This window comes from Acipenser ruthenus, chromosome 7 (assembly GCF_902713425.1).
Source record: "Acipenser ruthenus chromosome 7, fAciRut3.2 maternal haplotype, whole genome shotgun sequence".
NCBI lineage: Eukaryota > Metazoa > Chordata > Actinopteri > Acipenseriformes > Acipenseridae > Acipenser > Acipenser ruthenus.
The window spans coordinates 50371538-50391790 of NC_081195.1; the positions used below are offsets into that span (position 1 = coordinate 50371538).

At 35.8% G+C, this 20253-nt stretch overlaps 2 protein-coding genes across 5 annotated transcripts in view; both read right to left on the reverse strand.

Moving 5' to 3' along the window:
* The window catches only part of LOC117415142 (pendrin-like), a 68700-nt gene extending 49937 nt beyond the window's left edge, over nt 1–18763 (reverse strand). The window contains exon 1 of the mRNA XM_059027211.1: nt 18741–18763. The gene's annotated coding sequence lies outside the window, so the exon portion shown is untranslated. The remainder of the gene's footprint in view (nt 1–18740) is intronic.
* LOC117415141 (pendrin-like) lies at nt 791–18852 on the reverse strand. 4 transcript variants are annotated; one of them, XM_034025128.3, is made up of 21 exons: nt 18741–18852; nt 18403–18534; nt 16291–16430; nt 14221–14331; nt 13665–13846; nt 12270–12434; nt 10702–10854; nt 10499–10581; nt 9158–9305; nt 8453–8566; nt 6065–6142; nt 5858–5953; nt 5583–5689; nt 5250–5319; nt 4917–5009; nt 4732–4827; nt 4143–4379; nt 3476–3530; nt 2945–3090; nt 2482–2553; nt 791–2013 (listed from the first exon to the last, which is right to left on the reverse strand). In XM_034025128.3, exons 2-21 carry the CDS (start codon nt 18531–18533, stop codon nt 1990–1992), a joined length of 2301 nt encoding a protein of 766 aa, XP_033881019.2. In that variant the 5' UTR covers nt 18534; nt 18741–18852; the 3' UTR covers nt 791–1989. The 4 variants fall into 4 exon arrangements, with proteins under 4 accessions (XP_033881019.2, XP_033881018.2, XP_034777870.2 ...); XM_034025127.3 differs by having other exon boundaries at nt 18403–18542; nt 18741–18793; XM_034921979.2 differs by lacking the exon at nt 18741–18852 and having other exon boundaries at nt 18403–18724.
* Between the last annotated feature and the right edge of the window lie 1401 nt (nt 18853–20253).

The window sequence follows — 20253 nt, forward strand, 5'->3', positions numbered from 1 at the left end:
AGCGAGTGTGCATACCGAGGTAGCCCAGAGTACTCGACTCCACGGCGGGCGCAGTAGAGATGAGTCTCGCTGTAGGAAAAGTCTTTCATTCTGTCGATTTTCAAAAAAGCTGCTCGAGGCAGATGAAAGATAGAAACACAGGCAGCAAGCTGCAAGGTTAGAAAAGACAGACTACTGTCGCTAGGCAATGTATGCTGTAGAAATAATATTTTTAAATGGAGCGCCATTGCGCAGCATTTTGCTCAGGCTTTAGCTGGCGAGTTCTGATTCCATGGCAAGCCAACTTTGTTATAAATTGCAAGGGAACTACAGAAAACTCAGAGAGAAGGGCTCTTTTTTAAGAGACAATAAACAACTGGAAGAGGTTAGTTTATACCCACCTTACCTACCTGGTTGTGAGATGCAAAAGAGAACGTGATCTCCGCGCAGTGACTACTTATTCCCTCAGTGGGCGGGACCAAGGACGTCACTCCCTGGAGGGGCCTATCGGCAGCTTTGATATAAAATGCTCAGTGAATACCTGACCTGTTGGCAGGCATATCCCCAAAAGTATTGGTTGTTGGTCGTCTTCGAATTGAAAGGGAACAATGCATAAACTCTCAGCATGCTTTCGACAGTGGAGCCTTACGTGTATAAGATCCTTGTAGTTACAATAACCTGTAAGATGAATCTGGAACCCTCTTCAACAAATTAGTCTACACAGCTGTGTAGTTTACCAGGGAATGTATTCTTAGTCTAAATTGATCACTTTGTTATGGAGGGGAGGAGTGCTTGTGAAAATTCAACCGCATGCTTTCTTTCATGTATTTATTTATTTAAGCAGGAATTCAATGGCATGAACATCTTCTTTCATACTGGGGTTTTTAACACAAATTGTGTGTCCTCATTCAAACACACCCTGTTAACTGTAATACATTTTATAAGTGTAATAACACAGACAAATAAAATATTAAAATATGTCCCAATTTCTAGTGTATTTGTAACTAAAAATGCAGCTCTTAAGATGTCACAGTAAGTCAGGATGATTCAGATGTACAATAAACATGATACATTTGAGACATTTATTAAAATTGTTCAGCAAAGCTATAACTTGAGGTATAAAGTGCTATTTTTTTCATTTTAAACCTGTTTATATAATTTCAAAATGACATTGATGAATTAAAACATCTAAATCAAAAGATAAATTCACAACAAGATAGACATGTGGTTAAAAAACAGAAATGAGAGTATAAATGAACGCTACTGATAATAAATGACCAGAGTCCACTTCTTTGAGCAACTGCAATAAATATGGAACGGTTCAAATATAGACAACACAATCCTTATTAAGGTGCATTTTATGGTAGTTGATTGATAATCAGTGTTTTATTGGGATTAAACAATTGTAAATAGGTGCCTTTATTGTTATTTTCAATACTAAACCTTTAAAATTGCAGATTTGTTTACCTGTTTATTCACCCCTTTCCTTTTATTAAAGCTAGATATTCTATGATTGTTCCTCACTCATCTATTGTGTGATTTGCCCTGGAATGAAGCTTCTTGATCTGAAAATATATATTTGCTCATTTAGGATTATATAATATTTTTTTGTATATTAATATGGAACTAGTAATTTAAAATGAGTAAAACAGAATATATATATAATTGGTTTTATGTTGAGCATAAACTTCTCTTAAAACACCTACTAAACTAGTCTATATAAGTCTATATAAATGCAGACCCTTAGTGATCATACCATTTGTTGTGTATTAATCCTTCATCGGGACATTATGTATGGTATGCTTAGGAAAATATTGAAGAAAGCAAATCCTGTGATGACTGTGAGTGAATGACAGCCGGATTATCTTAATATAAGTCTAAAACACAGTTTCATTTTAAAACAACTTTCAGGAAGGAGTCATTTTTGGGGCTTCTTAGTGTGATCCGAGTTTTTGAAGATGTCAGAATGCTTCTTCCCATATATTTTCCAAATAAAACAACGTCATGAGTTTAGGAAGCCAGTTTATAGATAGCCTTAAATAAAAACAGAGAACAAGGAGTTGGTTAATGAGCAAGAGTTACTTTTATGACTTCTATCAGCAAGCATTTTCACTAAATGTATCAAATCAAACTTCTCTATAATGACCCTGTAATTGACCAAACTGGTCCCTGTTTACAATCAGTGAATCCATGTTGTGTGGACTTCATCTTGTTTTCTATTGTACAATTCTTGAATAAAGTGTCTGAATTAGTGGTGCATTATCAAATAAAAACATATTTGAGTAATCAACTGTTACTGTACGAATGTATGTAGTATATCTGTTTAGTGACTGATAATAAGTCAATACAGTGTGTAGGGTGTATCCTATTATAATTTATATTTTGCCGTTTTAGATGTCGGAAACCAAAATGCACGCGATTACTTCTCTTACAGTATAAAATTAGACACCTTACACACAAAATATTAACTGATAGTATTAGAAAACAAAATATCTGAATTACCCCTTGATGATCCTCTAATTCATCAGTTTCAGGAAATGAAAGAGGTTCTTTGGACTCCTTCATCAGAGAAATCTGCAAGGAATAATTGGTCATATAAGTATAAATGTAAAACAATGTGTGATTATCTTTATGTTACACAAAGCATTACATTTGAAGTGTTTGGTAAAATGTATATTTTTCTAATATGGTCCCATGCTTAGGGAGGTTTGCCCACTTTAAAATAAACAAATATGTGACCAAGCTCCTCATTCACTGTGCAGGGCATGCAAACTGAAAATACTGGCTTCATTTACTGGGCATGACTCATTATGATGAAAATCATTATGACGAAATTAAGAATCTGTACCAATCCACACTCTCCCCAACCATCCAGAGAATTTTGTCTGAATTCCCACCAGTAACCTTTTGAATCACAGACAATTGTTCTGCCTACTGAGTGGTCAAGACTGATAACAACCCCTACCTTCTCAAATATTGGATCTTCGACGTTGCCATACGAAGCTTTCATCCGAATGAAGAGCACAGCGTCATGAATAGTCAGGAACAGAATGTCTTTCTTCACGGTGTCATCAAAAAAGCCACATACTTCCATTTTCTGGATAATTTCATCTATAAATTAGACGATGTACTGTCATCAACATGGAATATACATTTTCCTTTTTTCTGTACATAGCCAGTGCCGATCAATAGAATAATAATAATTTAAAAAATCAGATTTGCAATGACCATAAAAGAACACTAGAAATGATTTGCACTGGCAATGCACTTGTATATATTTTACTCTGTTGGTAGATCAGAGGGACATACAGAGTGCTGGGTCAGGGTCAGAGGATGAGCAAAAAAAATACACAAAATAAAAACATAAAGGACCAGTAAACATGACAAAAAGCTGAACATGCTTTTCTGTTTTTTGGTAGGTGTTTTGTTTATACTTTATCTTTTTTGGTATTAACTTTTGTAAACAGTCCACCTGGTGGTATCTTTTGGTACATACCATCATATCCTGCTATGTATACATTTACATCTATCCGCATGAATTCTTTCACAATCTGCAATATTGGAAGAAAAACAAAACACGATTTAGTCTTTTATAGTTGATCAATAGGAAGAGCTGTCTGTCTCCTGTGATATAGGAAGAAGTATACACTCATATTCCTTCCAAAACAGCCCCTTGTATCACAATGTACAGTATTGTGTGTCATCATGGGATATTTTGTGTGCTGCATAATACAATGGTTTGCGCAGGTATTTCATCCATAACTATAACTTACTCAATGGTGGTTTATGTATTAATAGTCAAATAAACTTTTGCTATACAATTCTATGACAAGCATTTCGACTGGAAGTCTTTCTCAATGTCTTCAGTGAAATGTTTGTCGAATCATTTTACTATAACTACATAATGATTGGCCAGATCTGCATGTTTTAGGTGTTGTGGCAAGTGAACTCTACAGCCAATTATTGTGATAATTTAGATATGTAGGATGTATCAGGTCTTGAAGCCCTTCCCCGCTGGTATGTTTTTTATTTCTGAAATCTGTTTTCTGCTTACATTAATTTCTCATACTGCACATTGGTTGCTTAAAACCCCTAATTAGTTGGCTACAAGATTTTGGTAGCATTGAAACTCAAGAGTTTCAAACCAGGAATGATTTACTTACCAATTTCAAGCCCTTGACTGATACCACATCAAGGAAGGAGACTGCACCAAAATCAATGATGAGGCTGTGAATGGTAACTTTGGGCACGATCACTTTCAGTGGAAGGTCAGTGTTCCAGTCCACTTGGATTTCCACCTCCTTCGTGGGCACATCAACATCTTCTGCCTCCTCAGGATCCTGCTCTGGATCACTTTCAAAAGCTTTGTTATCCACACCCAGATCTGTCAGCACGCCATTCTACCATTGAGAAAAATATGTCACTACTAGGGCTTGGCTACTTTTAAATACATGCATCTTAACCACCAAACCCGTAGTCTAGTAAAGGTCACGAACAATTTGCAGTGTTATGCTAAAGATACAGCTCAGTACTATATCCCCCAAAAAACATGTTTTAAATAACACAGAATAGGTTTGATAAAGGAAAACACACAATTTGCAATAAATGTATAATTAGGGACAAAACAGTTTGGGTTAGTGTTCTTAACATAACACATTACATTTAGTAATTCTATTTTTTACATTAGGCCATTTATTTTAATTTTTTTACATACAGTTAATGAAGAATCATGTTTAGGAAATTGTACTGCACCTTTGTGGATCTTAACTTCCCCTTTTTGATAAGCTTCTGAATCATCTTCAGTGCTTTATTCCTCTTTCTAAACACTCTGACTGCATCAAATCCCACCTGAAAGGTTTAAGCAATTTTAGAAATCAATTTCAAACACATTTATACATTTTAAAGTGTTGACATTTTTATGTGGCTTAAAAACTTACAATTGCTTTCAGACGATCTTTAAAAAAATCCATGTTGGCAAAGTAGATTGGTGCACTGCATCTGAAGATCTTAATACCAGATAGTTCATCAATCTGCAAAAATAAGAATGAGTTGCTGAGCACTTAATAGTATACCATATACTGTCACATTATGTGTACTGTAGTACTACAATTATTTAAAACAACCTACAAATTAAAAAAAAAAATGGTATATGTAGATGAAAACACTATAATATTGTGGTCAAATGTCTGCTTCAAAGACACCAGTGTATGCATTTATTTATTTTGACAGAAGGAACAGGATATATTGCTATAGCAATACACTTTTCTTACATTCTTGTAGTCCTTTATATTCTTGTAAATGTCAGTTCCTGGAACGTTCCCAAGGGCAGCACATGTGGGGCTGGGGTAGCGGAGAAAAAAAAGATTCTCATCATAGACAATGTAAAGAATTGAATGCATTAATGATATTCAAATCCTAGGTTAAAGGTCATCTGTGAAATATCAAACACAATGGACCTCTGGAGTGGGGTTTGTTTAAAGACAAAAGGATGTTTTCAGTTAAATGTTAATTGAATTAGGCCCTTGATATGTCACTTCTCAGTTTTAGATCATATGGAAAACCATTAACAGGGTTTGTCATACAACAGCATAAAAGATACTGACAACTGTGTTCTGATCACAACTGTGGCCAGCTCAAAGACAAGACCTGCCAACAGCCCGAGATCAAGGCCCAGAATTATGGATGCAGCACACGTCACGACCCAAATAATCTAGAAAAGAAACAAAGTGTAAATCCTCTTGTGAATGGTAGAGTATGTAGTAATGCTAAAAGATACTTGGTGGAATGTTCTGTTAGTATTACTGCATAACATGTATTTAAACTACAAACAAAGAATACTAGTGTAAAATAATGGGAATTAAATTTTTATATAACTCACAGAGTCAGTCTTGTTCTGCCTCCAGAGGCGCGGAACGTCAAGGACCTGCATGAACATTCCTTTGAGGTTGGCAATGACTATGGCTGCCAGTACAGACTGCAAAACAAGTCAGCATGAATGTCAAATGCATAGCAAGGGGTTGGGTTTGGTACTGTAATTCAATTACATGGTTTTAATAGCAAGCAATCTGAAATAATTGAAGTGTACCTTCTGCAGAGGCTCCAACAGGTTCCCCAGAGCGACAATTACAATAAATACTATCAAGGCAGAGAGAAACCCAGCAATCTGCAGAAGAAAAGCATGTGTTATTTTTTTAATATTTATATATTTTAAGAAGTTCATGATTTATTCTTTTTAATTATTTTCAAACTTAAAAAGGATGGGATTACATATTATGTTGACATACAAATAGTAAAGGCTAAGACAGTTTGGAGTGTAAATATTGATGTTAACCTTAACTGCTACATGTGTGCTATTTACTGAATACAAAATATATGCTGTAATGTTAAACAAAAAAATAACAAAACAGTCATTTGATGCTGTTTGTTATTATTATTATTATTATTATTATTATTATTATTATTATTATTATTATTATTAATAATAATAATAATAATAATAATAATAATAATAATAATAATAATAATAATAATAACTTTAATTTGATATAGCACCCTTCACACCAAGGTGTCTCAGGGCGCTGCGCATTATGAAAAACCTAAATCAGGAACATAGTAATAACAACAATAATAAAACAAAACAAAACAATAAACAGTCAATTCAAAAATACATTAAAAACCAATTCCTAAGATCATAAAAACAATAATTACAAAAACATTAAAAGCTTTAAAAACAAGATCACTGTAAAAAATCTGCCGAGAACAAATGTGTCTTAAGAGTGGATTTAAAATTCAACACTGATGTGGAGTCCTGAATGCAGCCGGGCAGAGTTCCAGAGAGAAGGGACAGCACAGCTAAAACTACGCCCACCAAGAGTAACGCATCTTGGAAACAAAGTCTTCCAGAGTTTGACGATCTAAGATGTCTTCTAGGGATGTAAGAGCTGAGAAGGCCCATAATGTAACTAAAACCCTGACCATGCAAAGTCTTGTATGTCAGCAACGGAATCTTGAAGGCAACACAAGAATGAACAGGAAGCCAATGCAAACAAAAAAGCACCAGGGTGATATGTTCTGTCCATCTAGTTCCTGTCAAGATCATTGCCACTGCATTTTGCACCATCTGAAGACGATTCAGAGAATGAGTAGGAAGACAAGCAAAAAGAACATTGCAGTAATCCAGTCGAGAGGTTACAAAGGCATGCATGAGACAAACTGGACATTCTCTTCAGGTGATAAAACCCTGCCTTAACCACAGTAGAAATATAGTTTTCAAAGGTCTAGCTGGACACCCAAACTGCGAACAACCGAAGAGGCACCAACAGTGAAATCACCAAAAGAAACCCTAGGAAAAGAATAGAGCTGGGTTTAGATCCTATTACCAACAGCTCAGGTTTGCTTGCATTTAATTTCAGAAAATTGTTAGACATCCAAGCTTGTACATATGCCAAACAAGCAGATAAAACTGCTTCAGTACTGGAATTCAGCCACCGTAAGACACATATTGATGTTGGTCCAATAAATATCAGCGGAACAATTCCAGAGCATTCCCCCTCAAATTTACCAGATTTTCAAGACGCTTCAGGATAATCTGATGGTCGATGGTGTCAAACACAGCAGTAAGGTCTAAAAGCACCCTCGTCAGCATTAAGAAGGAGGTTGATAACAATCCTAACCATCACCGTTACAGTACTGTGTGACATTATAAACCCAAATTGAAATTTTTCCATTATATTAATTTGTGAGAGATAAGACCAACTGATCTGTAACAGCTTGCTCAAGTAGTTTAGCCAGAAAAGGGAGATTAGAGATAGTACAAAAGTTTCAACCACTGCCGGGTTCAGTGAAGCATTTTTAGAATTGCTTTAACAATGGCTTGTTTTAGTTCAATAGGGACAAAGCCTTTGAGAAGTGACAGATTAATTATATTAGTAGTGGAAGGGGACAGAGTATCAGAGCAAAGTTTAACAGTACTAGTGGGCCACTGGTCATTAGCACTGGTGGAATCTTTGGCCTTACTGATCAACCAGTGTGTATCTGTGGAAGAGACAGGCGAGAAATCTGAAAGAACAGAGATAGCGAGATAAGAAATGATGCCTTTAAAATTTCAATTTTTTGCTGAAGTATGAGGCAAACTCCTCACAGCGATCAGGGTTAGAGTCAGAGGTCGTGGGAATGCAAGACGAGATCTTGTCAAAAATATTAAAAAGAACACAAAGATTACCCTGACCCTTTACAATGATGTCAGAGTAAAATTTAATTTTTTGTCAATTTTAATTCTGAGCTATATACTTATATTTATTGACTGGAAGTGTTGTTTGTTGAATTCTCCCAATACCACAGGTACCGAGTGACTACTACACAAAACAACTCAAGGAACTCCAAATATCTTATGCATATTATTAGTGCAGAATTACAGGGAACAAATATTCCAGTTTAACAGAGCTTCATACAATATAACCGCTGCAGACATTACCTGAGTCTGTCCACCAGTGCTCTCCTGGACAGCAGATCGTGACAATGCTGTGCAGCCAAAAAAGCCAGAGAAAGATCCTCCAAATATGTTGCTGACACCAAAGGAAACAAGCTCCTGTAAAATGAAGCAGTCAGTTTATTCCTTTGTAGCCTGAGGACATTTCCTCTACTCTCACTGAACGAATCATGCGTTAGGTTTGCTAATATTTCAGCTAACGGGCAGCAGCGTGGAGTAGTGGTTAGGGCTTTGGACTCCTGACCGGAGGGTCGTGGGTTCAATCCCTGGTAGGGGACACTGCTGCTGTATCCTTGAGCAAGGTGCTTTACCTAGATTGCTCCAGTGAAAACCCAACTGTATAAATGGGTAATTGTATATAAACAATAATGTGATATCTTGTAACAATTGTAAGTTGCCCTGGATAAGAGCGTCTGCTAAGAAATAAATAATAATAATAATAACAATGTAACTCAAATAGCTACAGTTATATTGAACTTTGCATAATTTCTAAGAATGCTAAATTACAAGAGCACATTAAAAAGCTTAATCACCCAATGAGATATTTTGGGGTGAGAAGTATGTATGTTCTTTAATCCATTTTCATTTTTTAAAAAATCTCATCTTCTATCCTACTTTTTAATTTCATGAAATTCCAAGTCCATTAAGACCACTTAATGCCTCTATTGTCTTCACAGACTCTAGACTCACCTGATTGCCATCAATTTGATAGTTATGTTTTATAGAATACACCTTTGCCACTGAAACAGCTACAGCATACCCCACTACAGCTGTAGAGAAACACGAGCCTATTATGTCAGCAAACATTGATACATCCGGAGGTTGAGGGGGTAAAAACCTAGTAAAAGAAAACACACATTAGTAAAAACACATTGTCAAATTTACGAACTAGCTACAGTAGTTATAGTTTCAGTAACAGATAATTACAGCACACTTTACAAAGTTGGTTTCTCTTTATGTAGCATTGCTTTCACCCACTAAAAACAACTCCAACATGAGCTTGTGTTGTTTCATTCTTGTTCTTCAACATTAGCATTAACACCAAAATAGTACATCCTTTAGTTAAAAAAAACAATCAAACAAAACAAGAAACAAACAGTGGCCCTTACACTGAAGCAATATGCCTCAACCATCGAAGGTTCAATCCTTCCTTCGGTAATGTGTTCTGAACCTTCGAAGGTCAAAATGTACCTTTCATTGCAGCCCTACAATGCAGTCATCTCTAAAAATCTTGTGTACTCTGGTTGGCTAGTCATCCACCTTCTTGGAAAACTGGGGTGAAGAGATGAGCTTGATAATAAAGTTAGCCACTGACTACAGTACAACAGCAACTACAGTCCATGTGAATGTCCATCTATCACTGCCTCAGCTGATTGTCAAGTAATATAACAAGGGTGTTCAATGTGCCTTGTGACTGAGGACAATAGAATACAAGGGGAACAGGCTTTTGTTTAACACAATATATCCAAGCACATAATGCAGTGGAAGTTAGCAGGGAGATATTGTACTGTTACACAGGGAGATAGTGTACTGTTACACACAGAGATACTGTACTGTTACACACAGAGATACTGTACTGTTACACAGGGAGATACTGTACTGTTACACACAAAGATACTGTACTGTTACACACAGATATACTGTACTGTTACACACAGAGACACTGTACTGTTACACACAGAGATATTGTACTGTTACACAGGGAGATACTGTACTGTTACACACAGAGATTCTGTACTGTTACACGCAGAGATATTGTACTGTTACACAGGGAGATACTGTACTGTTACACACAGAGATACTGTACTGTTACAAGGGGGGGGGGGGGGGGGGGGGTACTGTACTGTTACGCAAATGAATTGTAGAGGTAAAAAGAAGACCTGGTTAAATAGATCTCACAAATATAACACAAGCAAACTGAGTTTTGAAGATGTTCACATTTATTTTCATACCCTTAGATCAACCGAATTATCCACACACCTCTAGCTTCAGGTGTGTGGTTCTTGAGGAAGAAAGCTAAACATAACATACCCTTTTGGGATGTCCTTGACAATGGAGGCATGGTATTTTGTCTCAAGATCCACACCATATGAGATCCCTGTAGCTACAATAGTCTGCAATAGAAAACAGAGTATGATACTGGTGCTGTCTTTACAAGCAGATCAAAATGCCAACACTTACAGAAATATATTCTGAACACTACCTGTGAAACATGCAGTTTTCTCAGATCTTACCACAAACAGTTCAATGGGAATAGGAACTGGAATCTTATGTTTGAATCGATCATTGACTTCCTTTACTGACATCACAATGATAATAGTCAGCAATCCAGCAATCAGATCTGCAATGTTGGTTTTACCAATGTTTCTAAATATGTCTATGATTGTCTGTGGAAAAAAAAGAATACATTTTTAGATGAGTCATTTTAACCTTAAACTCTGTAATTTGTTCCGTTAAGCTTTACAATTTATTTTTCATCCATTTCAGAAAAATATGTGAGGAAACTTCCCAAACTGGGATGAATATATACATCTATATCAAAAGTGCCCAGCCATTTAAAGTGGAGATATCAAAAACACAAGCCTCAAGATTTTCAACCTTGCCAAGCACAAAGCAAATAGGCACAACTGTAAAAGTATGGGGGTCAAAGCAATTGTCTACGTCATTACAATATATTTTTTAATTTGAAAGTAAAAATATATGAAAGCATGAGGACCTTTATGTACTAAAATCTTTACTAATATACAATTAAACAAGAACTGTTGAGTATTTATTTTTGTTTTATACAGTATTAGATGGCAGTGTTTACATGATAGTGAAAAATAAATAAATAATATCAAGATAGATAAATAAATAAATAAATAAATAAATAAATGTATATGTATTCATTTATTTCAATATTTATTAATGTATTTATTTATTTATGTTTTACTTTTACCAAATATATAGGTTATCCTTCAGCATATAGCTAATTGTCAGAAATAAACGTTCCTTTTTGTTCAGTGGGGACCACAAATAGCGTTACTCTCATCAACCAGTATTTCCTTGCGCCAGCAGAGACCACAATGAGCATTACACTGACAGGAAACCAAAAATTTTCAGCGCTCAAGAACAGAATCTCAGAATGATGATGATGACTCGAAAAATCTAAAAAATATGAGTCCCCCGAGAATTCTCAGCTGGCTGACTTCATCTTTCAAAATACGATTTGTCTCAACTAATCGTGTAGCACTGACAGTAATAACACAACACGCTCGCAAACTGAAGGTTACAGGTTCAAATCCCACATATACCAGACCTTTTTTATATATTTAAATAAAGAATAATAATTTTTGCAGGCAAATGTTCAATTTTAAAACATAGATAAATAATTTAACATAAATAAATTAATATAAATAATTTAATACAGACGTCACAATAAGTGCATTCCCTAGTATATTTTCACGTTGACAAAACAAGTTGATTGTCATTAAACTCGGATGTCCTGTAATGTACATTACATGGATAAACGTGCCTGGGGTCTGCAAAAAAATACGTTGGGAGAAAAAGGAGAAGGACATTTTTACCTTACTTTGGCGACTTATTTCTCTTACTGTATGACAGGTATTGACTTTTTTTTGCTACATTTCACCTAAGAATTAAAAATGAAAATGGTGCTTTTGGCTGATTTACTTTTGCTGCGCCAACACCCTGAAAACACGTAAACTATCCTTGCTGTATAGAGAGTCTGGCAGTTCTCGCGCTTCGCTGATAATTTGGCGCGAGGAACTACCGTTCCTCTCAATATAAAAACAGTACTCACATATATAACAGATAGAACTCCATTGTAGTTCTTTGTTGGCACAGCCAACACCAATTTGACTTGAGAGACAACCACGTGGAAGGCAGCTGCGGTGGTGAATCCTCCAACCAATGGATCTGAAAGGTACCGCACCAAAAAACCAATCTGAAGTATTCCCATGATCAGCTGAAAAAAGAAAAAGTAAAAATAATAAATTGAACCCCAATACACTGCTCAAAAGAAGATCTTGATAATAATGACATATACATTGTAGGTGGTATTTACCGGTAAACTGATTAATTATTGGCAACTTGATTAATTAATTAAATAGGAATATGTATCGGAAACCTGGCTCTATAATGAAACAATTGTGCCAGTGTTACACCAGTTAGGAGTTTGTTTGCTGCAAGTACAAGAGGTCACAGAAAGGACAGCAATGGCCTGGAACCTTCTCAAAGAAGTGAAGGCAAAGTTTCAAACCATCACGATTATGAAACAAGACTTCTTTTTAAAAGACTTTTATGGAACCAGGCTGTTATACCCACAAAGGCTAAAAACATTAGAACTTGATTTATGACCTTATATGGAGAGTGCACCACAGACCTTTACTTGTAAAAAACTATTAAAAATCTTACCTGAGGACCATGGGGAGAGAAGCTGAGAGGCCATGCCAAGGTGAGAAATATACCCGCCGTGTATTAAAAAGGACTGTATTAATCAGCCTTTGGATGACGAAGTGGCTTCATATGTGGCCATAAAGCTTACCGCAGACAACCCAAGGCCTGACTGTGTTTTTAAACTGGTGGCATTTCTATCAACAGAAGTTCCCTTCGTTGTCAAAATTAGCACGGTTCATCCTCAGCATTCCTGCATCCAGGGCCCCATTTGAAAGGGCTTTTAGCATTTGTGGACGAATTTTAGAAGAGAGGTGCAACCCTGAAACCCAAGTCAGTTATTGACATTTTGTTTAGTCATAGTAATTTGTTTAAAAATGAGTAAATATTGCACAATCGATTGCTAGCCTTTTTGCTGATTGGGTCAGCTATGTTCACTGGCTGTCTAGATTTGTTTCTTTGTTTTGTGGAGTTTGAGTAAACACTTCTAAACACATTTACACTTCTTTTATCACATAGGGATGATGTCTATTATTGCAGTAGCAAAGAGAGTTGAAGTATTTTTGTTAAATGGTTGAAGCAACAGTTCAGAGTCGTATCGTAACCGTATCTGTTCGAAACATGCTCTTGTCTGGGTTTCATATCGATACAGTTATACCACGGCTATTAATTGAAATGTCCTTGTGTCTAGTGTGGATGTTCATAGTAAGTCCTCAATCTCTCCAAATTTAAATAATATTTCAGTTTGGAAGCCACTCAATTGTTCCTACACATACAGTATAACAGATACATGGTACATTACCAGAAGAATTCCCATGAGAACTGTCGCAGTGTTGGACACTAGAACTCTATATTCATTCATGGCTGCAATATCCACTGCTGTTCCATTAAGCCCTGTGCTGTTCCTCTTAATCTTGAAATTCTCTTCAGGAGCCATGGCCAGGACTATTGATCCAAGCATCAGACTAGTCACAGGAAACGGCCCTGTAAAATGAAAAAAAAAAGAAAGAAACAGTTTGCATTGTGAAAAAATGCAAACTGTAATACTGGGTTTCTCAACATTACATTTAATACAGTCTATATGGCAATAGTATATAGTGTTCATTTGTGCATTTATGGTAACACTAGCAAGAATCCTAACTCCATTTGACAAAATATATAATTTCCCTATTGAATTCCAATGAAGTGTATGTGTATTTGCCATTTCACTTGCATTCTCATAAACACGTATAGTGCACAGTTTAAACCATGGCTCCTGAATGCCATTCTATAATGGTGCTCTGTATTAAGCTGCCTGCCTGTTTTTGCTCTCTGCCCACAATGTGCATTCTACCTTGTATAGACTGTAAACTACTTACCAATAGAAATATGTCTCGAAGTTCCCATGAAAAAATATGTCAGAAACTGGAAGAAGGCTGCATAAAGACCATATATAGGCGGGACTGAAGCCAGCAATGCATAGGCCAAACCTGAGCAACACAACACAGGTTAAGACATCACCAACTGCTGTCATTCAAACAACATCTCCATAATGATACTTATCAGTCATGGGGTTTCCATGCAAGTTTTTTTTTTTCAAATCGAGACATTTACGTAAGAAAAATGTCTTGTGTAAATGCTTTTTAGTGTTTCCGTTCGCTCAGTTTATTTTACTCGAGTAAACCAGGCTTTTGACCCGACGTCATGGAAATGAATGGGAAAGGTGGGGGTTGATATGTAAATTAGGTATGCGTAAAGTACTTGTGCTGTTTTTGAAGATTACTAGTGAAATTTTGTGAAAATGTGGTTTCCATGCACAGAGAACAGGTCCACGAGTGAATCTAAGTTGCTAAGCAAAATACCTTGTGCCTGGTTGGTTAATAATGTGTTTTACTGCTCTTGCCCAAATTGTTTTTCAAATGTCATTAGTGGCGTGTCATGTTGCTAGTAGTGAATACTGTGTCAACTCATTTGTCTTACGACTCATTAATTAAAAATAAACTCGGAGGTATAAAATGAAACTGACCAACAGGTATTGCAGATCACCATGGCTGAAAACCGGCTGAGCCTTTCATTCAGGCAATACAGCATATAGGGGATCAGGTGATGCTGCGTATACTACCCTGGCTTAGAAACCCTACCCGTCCGGACGGCTGACAGCTGCTGAGGAAGCATTCAGCACCACGCTTGGGCAAATACGGGTAATGGGCACTTGAAAGGGAGGTGGCAGATACTGATGAAACGGACTGAAGTGCATTAATTCGTTCCCAAAATTGCCTGCTGTAGCCTGCACAAACTCTTGTCAACAACAAAATTAGGTGTTCAGGAATCAGCCTGTGAGACGTGAGAAGGGGAAGGTTACAGTCTCACGAGAAAAAAAAAGCGGCACTGCCTTTCACAACAAGTCCAAAACAAGCGCAACCCATGTTAGAGTGGGTGTTTATGCAAATGACAACCCGCCACTCTCAAAAAACAATCCAGATTCCGCTTATTATAAGTGGACTTGGCAACTGTGAAGGTCACCTCAGCCGCCAGTTTCAATTGGACAGCAGCGATCTGAGGAGGCTTGTGCTGTCAGAGATTCTCTCCTTTCTTTTAAGTTGTGTTGGATTTACTGTTGTGTTAAATATTAATGATGCAAACAAATAAAACACAATCAATACGTTCATTTGCAATTTTATTTGGTCAGTTCTGAGAGGGCATCAACAACTTGTTGGATGTTTGTTGAGCTGTTTTGGGCGATCGAGCTGGCTCATGACATCCAGTTCACCAACTATATTTATTAACGTGGAGGGCAGACACGTGTTGTCTTTGGACATAGATGGTATCAAAAAAAGAACGGTAATTAATTCAGTTACATTTAAGCAGCTCACTTGCTCTGCGTTTAACTTTAGCATAGTTTTTACAGCAAGGGTATTCTCAAACAGCTGCTTTAATACTATAACAAGGGCATAACGCAGTTCATGGTAAGTGGTTTTATACAGAACTGTAAACCCACAGCAAAAACCAATAATAAAAAAGCCTCCAGAAACCTGATTTACACGAGTAATTCTCCCAAATGTGCACGCGCATCACCATTTCACGTGTAAATTGACCCCCATGGAAACCCCATTAATTAAATCAATTAATGTTCAAAAGTCATGAAAGAGGAAAATAAGATTAACACAAAGCTTAATCCACTATTTAATTGACATCAATTATTATTCACTGGGCTGTCTGATTTTACCAATGTACCTTTATAAAGGTTTACTGCTGCATACCATAGTGAAAGCACAATTAATATATGGTATAGGCATCGTAAAAGCACAGTAAACTATACAATGGTATAAAGGGAAGTTACCAAGTTCTGTAAGACAAGCTCAGAGGGAAAAGGACATTTAGAAATACAGTAACCTTCCAGAAATAATATTATTAAAATAAAAATTTATAAACAAAATACAGCTATTTACCCTGTAAAGTAGCTACAAGTCCAGTACTGATTCCTGAGATGATGTCTTTCAGCAGCCATTCCTTTATTTTGTATTTTGGTAGCCAGTCTAAAATGGGCAGCAAACCTTTTGTTATGTCCTTGGCTCTTTTGGCTGAACAGCTTAAGATAAACAGACATGCAATGTATTAGGAATGCACACAGCAGACTTTAATTTCATGAAACCCTTCTGCTGTTTTAAAAGGAGGTTTATAGTTTAAACCTAAATAAATCTTGTACCATACCTTTTTATGTATTAAAAAAATCGGATGCTGATCATCAACAAAATTAAGTATTGCAGTAATGGGTAATTTCAATTCAAATAATGGTTCCAAGTGTCAGTGAATATATGGTAAAACTCTGAATAATTGCCGGGTCTCAAATAATCTCCTGTCTCCAATACATTCCGGGTCTGCTGGCAAATATTGTAAATAAATGCCGGGTCTCTATTAAACGCCGGGTCTCTGTCATTGCCATTGAAGATGAGGAAGATGAGGAGGAGCTTGAGCATAATGAACTGCTAATAAGTGACTGCGATGAAAGTGACTCTCAGGATTAATAAATAATAATAATAGAAAATGTAATTTAAGGTATGCCTACATGTAATTCATGTTTGTTTAATGCAGTTATTACATTATTAAAACTTTTGATAATTTTAAGCGTGTTGAAAGTAGACCATATCCAAACTTCTTGGTGTATTTTAACATGTTTTGTTGTATTAACAAGTCTGAGATTAAACAATACTTTTTTTAAAAAAATAATGATACTTATTACTTTTATTGTTCATTTTAAAAAACATTTTAGAAGTCTGTATTATTATTATTATTATTATTATTATTATTATTATTATTATTATTATTATTATTATTATTATTATTATTATGCTGTAAGTATAACCTACACACCTAGGGCTGTCTTTTAGTGGATTTAATAATAATAATAATAATAATAATAATAATTATTATTATTATTATTATTATTATTATTATTATTATTATTATTATTATTATTATTATTATTAATGGTAGATCTAATTCCATTTGTAAATACAAATTCATACTCCTGCTTGTTTATTTTCCAATGTTTTGTATACCGTATCCTTGTTAACCACTGCATATAAAAAGGCCGTAATAATACTTTCGCTTTATACTTGAGGGTGTACAATACAATGTAATTTTGTTATAAAATGAAACTGTTACTTAGTTCCCACTGACACACAACCTTTAACAAAGTTGCTGGAATGTTTAAATTGAGTTACGATGTTGCTACAAGGTTGTGTGTTAGGGGCTTCTCAATGACCGCATGAAGCATGTGAAGCTAGTGATGTAATATAAACGCCAGTCTCAAATAATCGGCAGTCTCCAACATGCGCCGGGTCTGCTGGCAAATATTGTAAATAAACTCCAGAGGTGTTTAATTGAATTTTACAGTGAGCACACTCTCCTTCAACTTTGTGTGTTTGTAAGTCATACACTTTTACCTCAGATAAGTTATTGTACAAAGAGAAATACGTGCACTTGCTACTAAATCAAGACTCTGGCATTTAGTTTACTAGGATTCTCATATTTCAATTTTAATGTGTTTTAATTTTTATGTGTGAAAATTAAATCATTGCAGAAACAGAAACAGAAACAGAACAAGGAACAGTTTCGTGAAGACAAGGGTTTACAACTCTGGTGTATGAAGGATATTCCACACTAGACATTTAACTGATTAAAAACTGGACACTGGTTTAATTAGTTCACTTAAGTAATTGAGAGTATAATAAGAACAAACACTTTGACTACGAACGACCCTCTGTGTGAACAACTGAGATACAACGTGGTGCTTCCAGTCCATGTCTTCTTTTTAACCAGTTCTTAATTATTAAATTGAGCCAACCAATGAACCGCTGACCAGATGCTATAGGAATTAAAATGCTGATTATTCCTTTTAAACTTGCTGTGGAATACCCCTTCACTATAGGAGTTCACTACCCCTGCTTAACTTGTAAATGTGATGGTAGACTTGCCTTTTTTCTTCATCCAATTTAGGTTTAGTATATAGCATGAAATACAAAAACACTTTCTAGTCATGAAAATATAAGGTTGCTTACCTGCATGATTTTTTTAATCTTTCCCGAACGGTTTTAGGAACCCTTGCCTTTGTTTCATTGTCCTCTTCAAATGAAGGTTTGGAATAAACTGGTCGAGCAACACAGTAATTCTGATCAGGAGGCAAATCCATCCTGATTCACTCAAATTGCAAGAAAAAAAGTTATTCTACAAAACACATATCAAATTCTCTTTTGAAAATTAGACAAAAACAATATATTAAATTCTATCCTCTTCTTGGAACACAGTCTTTTAAATGTTACAGTAAATAGTTTTAACAAGAACACTAATGCTTTTCTGTTGTTTGAATCCTTGGGTATATTAAGTTAAACTTTGGTACCTTGACTTGCAGTGAGGATGAAATTGAAGCTGTGCAGTGCAGTTAGAAACATTCAGGGATTTATATAGTTTCTATGCGACAGCTGGTTTTGTGATAACAAAAGTCAACTGGCACTAGTTTGAGGGAGATTTGTTTCAAATGCCAACCCTCCCTCATAACTGGCCAATGCTGAGTTAGCATTGCATTTTGGTTCTACTTTTAGGAGCAGGGCATATTTTTGATACATTTTTTTTTCTTAAAGCCCCTTTTTATCATTTGATCCTCAGCCCCCCCCCCCCCCCCCTTTTCATCTCATAACCAAGTTATTTTTCACTCCCAGAGTAGACAGAGAAGATGCAATTTTTGTGAAAGGAAAATAAAGTTTTGTTACAAAACTGGTCCTCAAATTAACTTTTTTGGTTGCTGAGGGTTTTTTTTAACTGGTTTTATAATATTCTATTCTCCTTCACAAACAAATAGTACAAATTGGATTACAGATCTTTATACATCTGCTCAATTATGGAATAAAAAAGAGGACAAGCTATTGCATACTGGAATACTGGAAGATTTTTTTTTCACCTAAGCTTTTGATACGACTTGATCCCTGAACAATCAAGTCTACTGCTCTCTTTCTCTCTATATATACAGAATAAAATAATATTGCGATTGTTCCATGTTACACAATTCATATTTTACACCTTCTAAAATTGTGCAACCAAATAGTTAAATGGTGGAAAACCCATTTGTCCTTCACCCAGTCCTGTTTTTTGTTGACCATATGAGTGAAAAAGAGAATAATGGTGTCCTTTGAGTTACAAAATAATCCTGGGTTTTGCTGAGCATGTAACTAAGCAGTTTTTGAACCTAGGTTTAGGGTTTATCGTGTTAACATTCAGATCAATATAGATAGATTGTACAATACATGGATTGACTGACATCTTGAACAATTGGCAGGACTATATTTGCAATTATGTAAAATAGGCAATTGTTCTGCCTACTATGCAAAATGAGCAGTATAAGCTACTGTGGCAGGGCAGAAGAAAAGCCCTGCACACAATTAGAGGGGGCAGGACAAAGCCCTGCTTTAAATAAATGTGTTGTGTTTATTGTATTATTATTTAAAGGAAAGGGTGTATTGTTTGTTTATTTAAATGGGCGTTGGATTTTATGTTTAGTTAAAAACACGGTGTAAAGGAAAAAACGAAATGGAAAGAAAGGAATTGCTACTCATGCTGGGCAGACCAGCACGGTATTTGTTTGGTGTCAGTAGTTCTGTTTGTGTTCGAGACTGTTTTGTTTAAACCTTTTATTTTTGCTCTGTGAACAGTGTTTTTGTTTAAATATTTATTTTATTTCTGAATATAAAAACAGCGCACCAGCCCTGTAGCTCTTGCAAAGTTGGCATTGGCATCTTGGTAGCCTCTCTGATCAGTCTCTTTCTTGCTCGGTCATCCAGTTTGGAGGGACGGCCTGAACTAGGCAGGGTCTTGGTGGTGCCAAACACCTTCCACTTCTTAATAATCATCTTAACCGT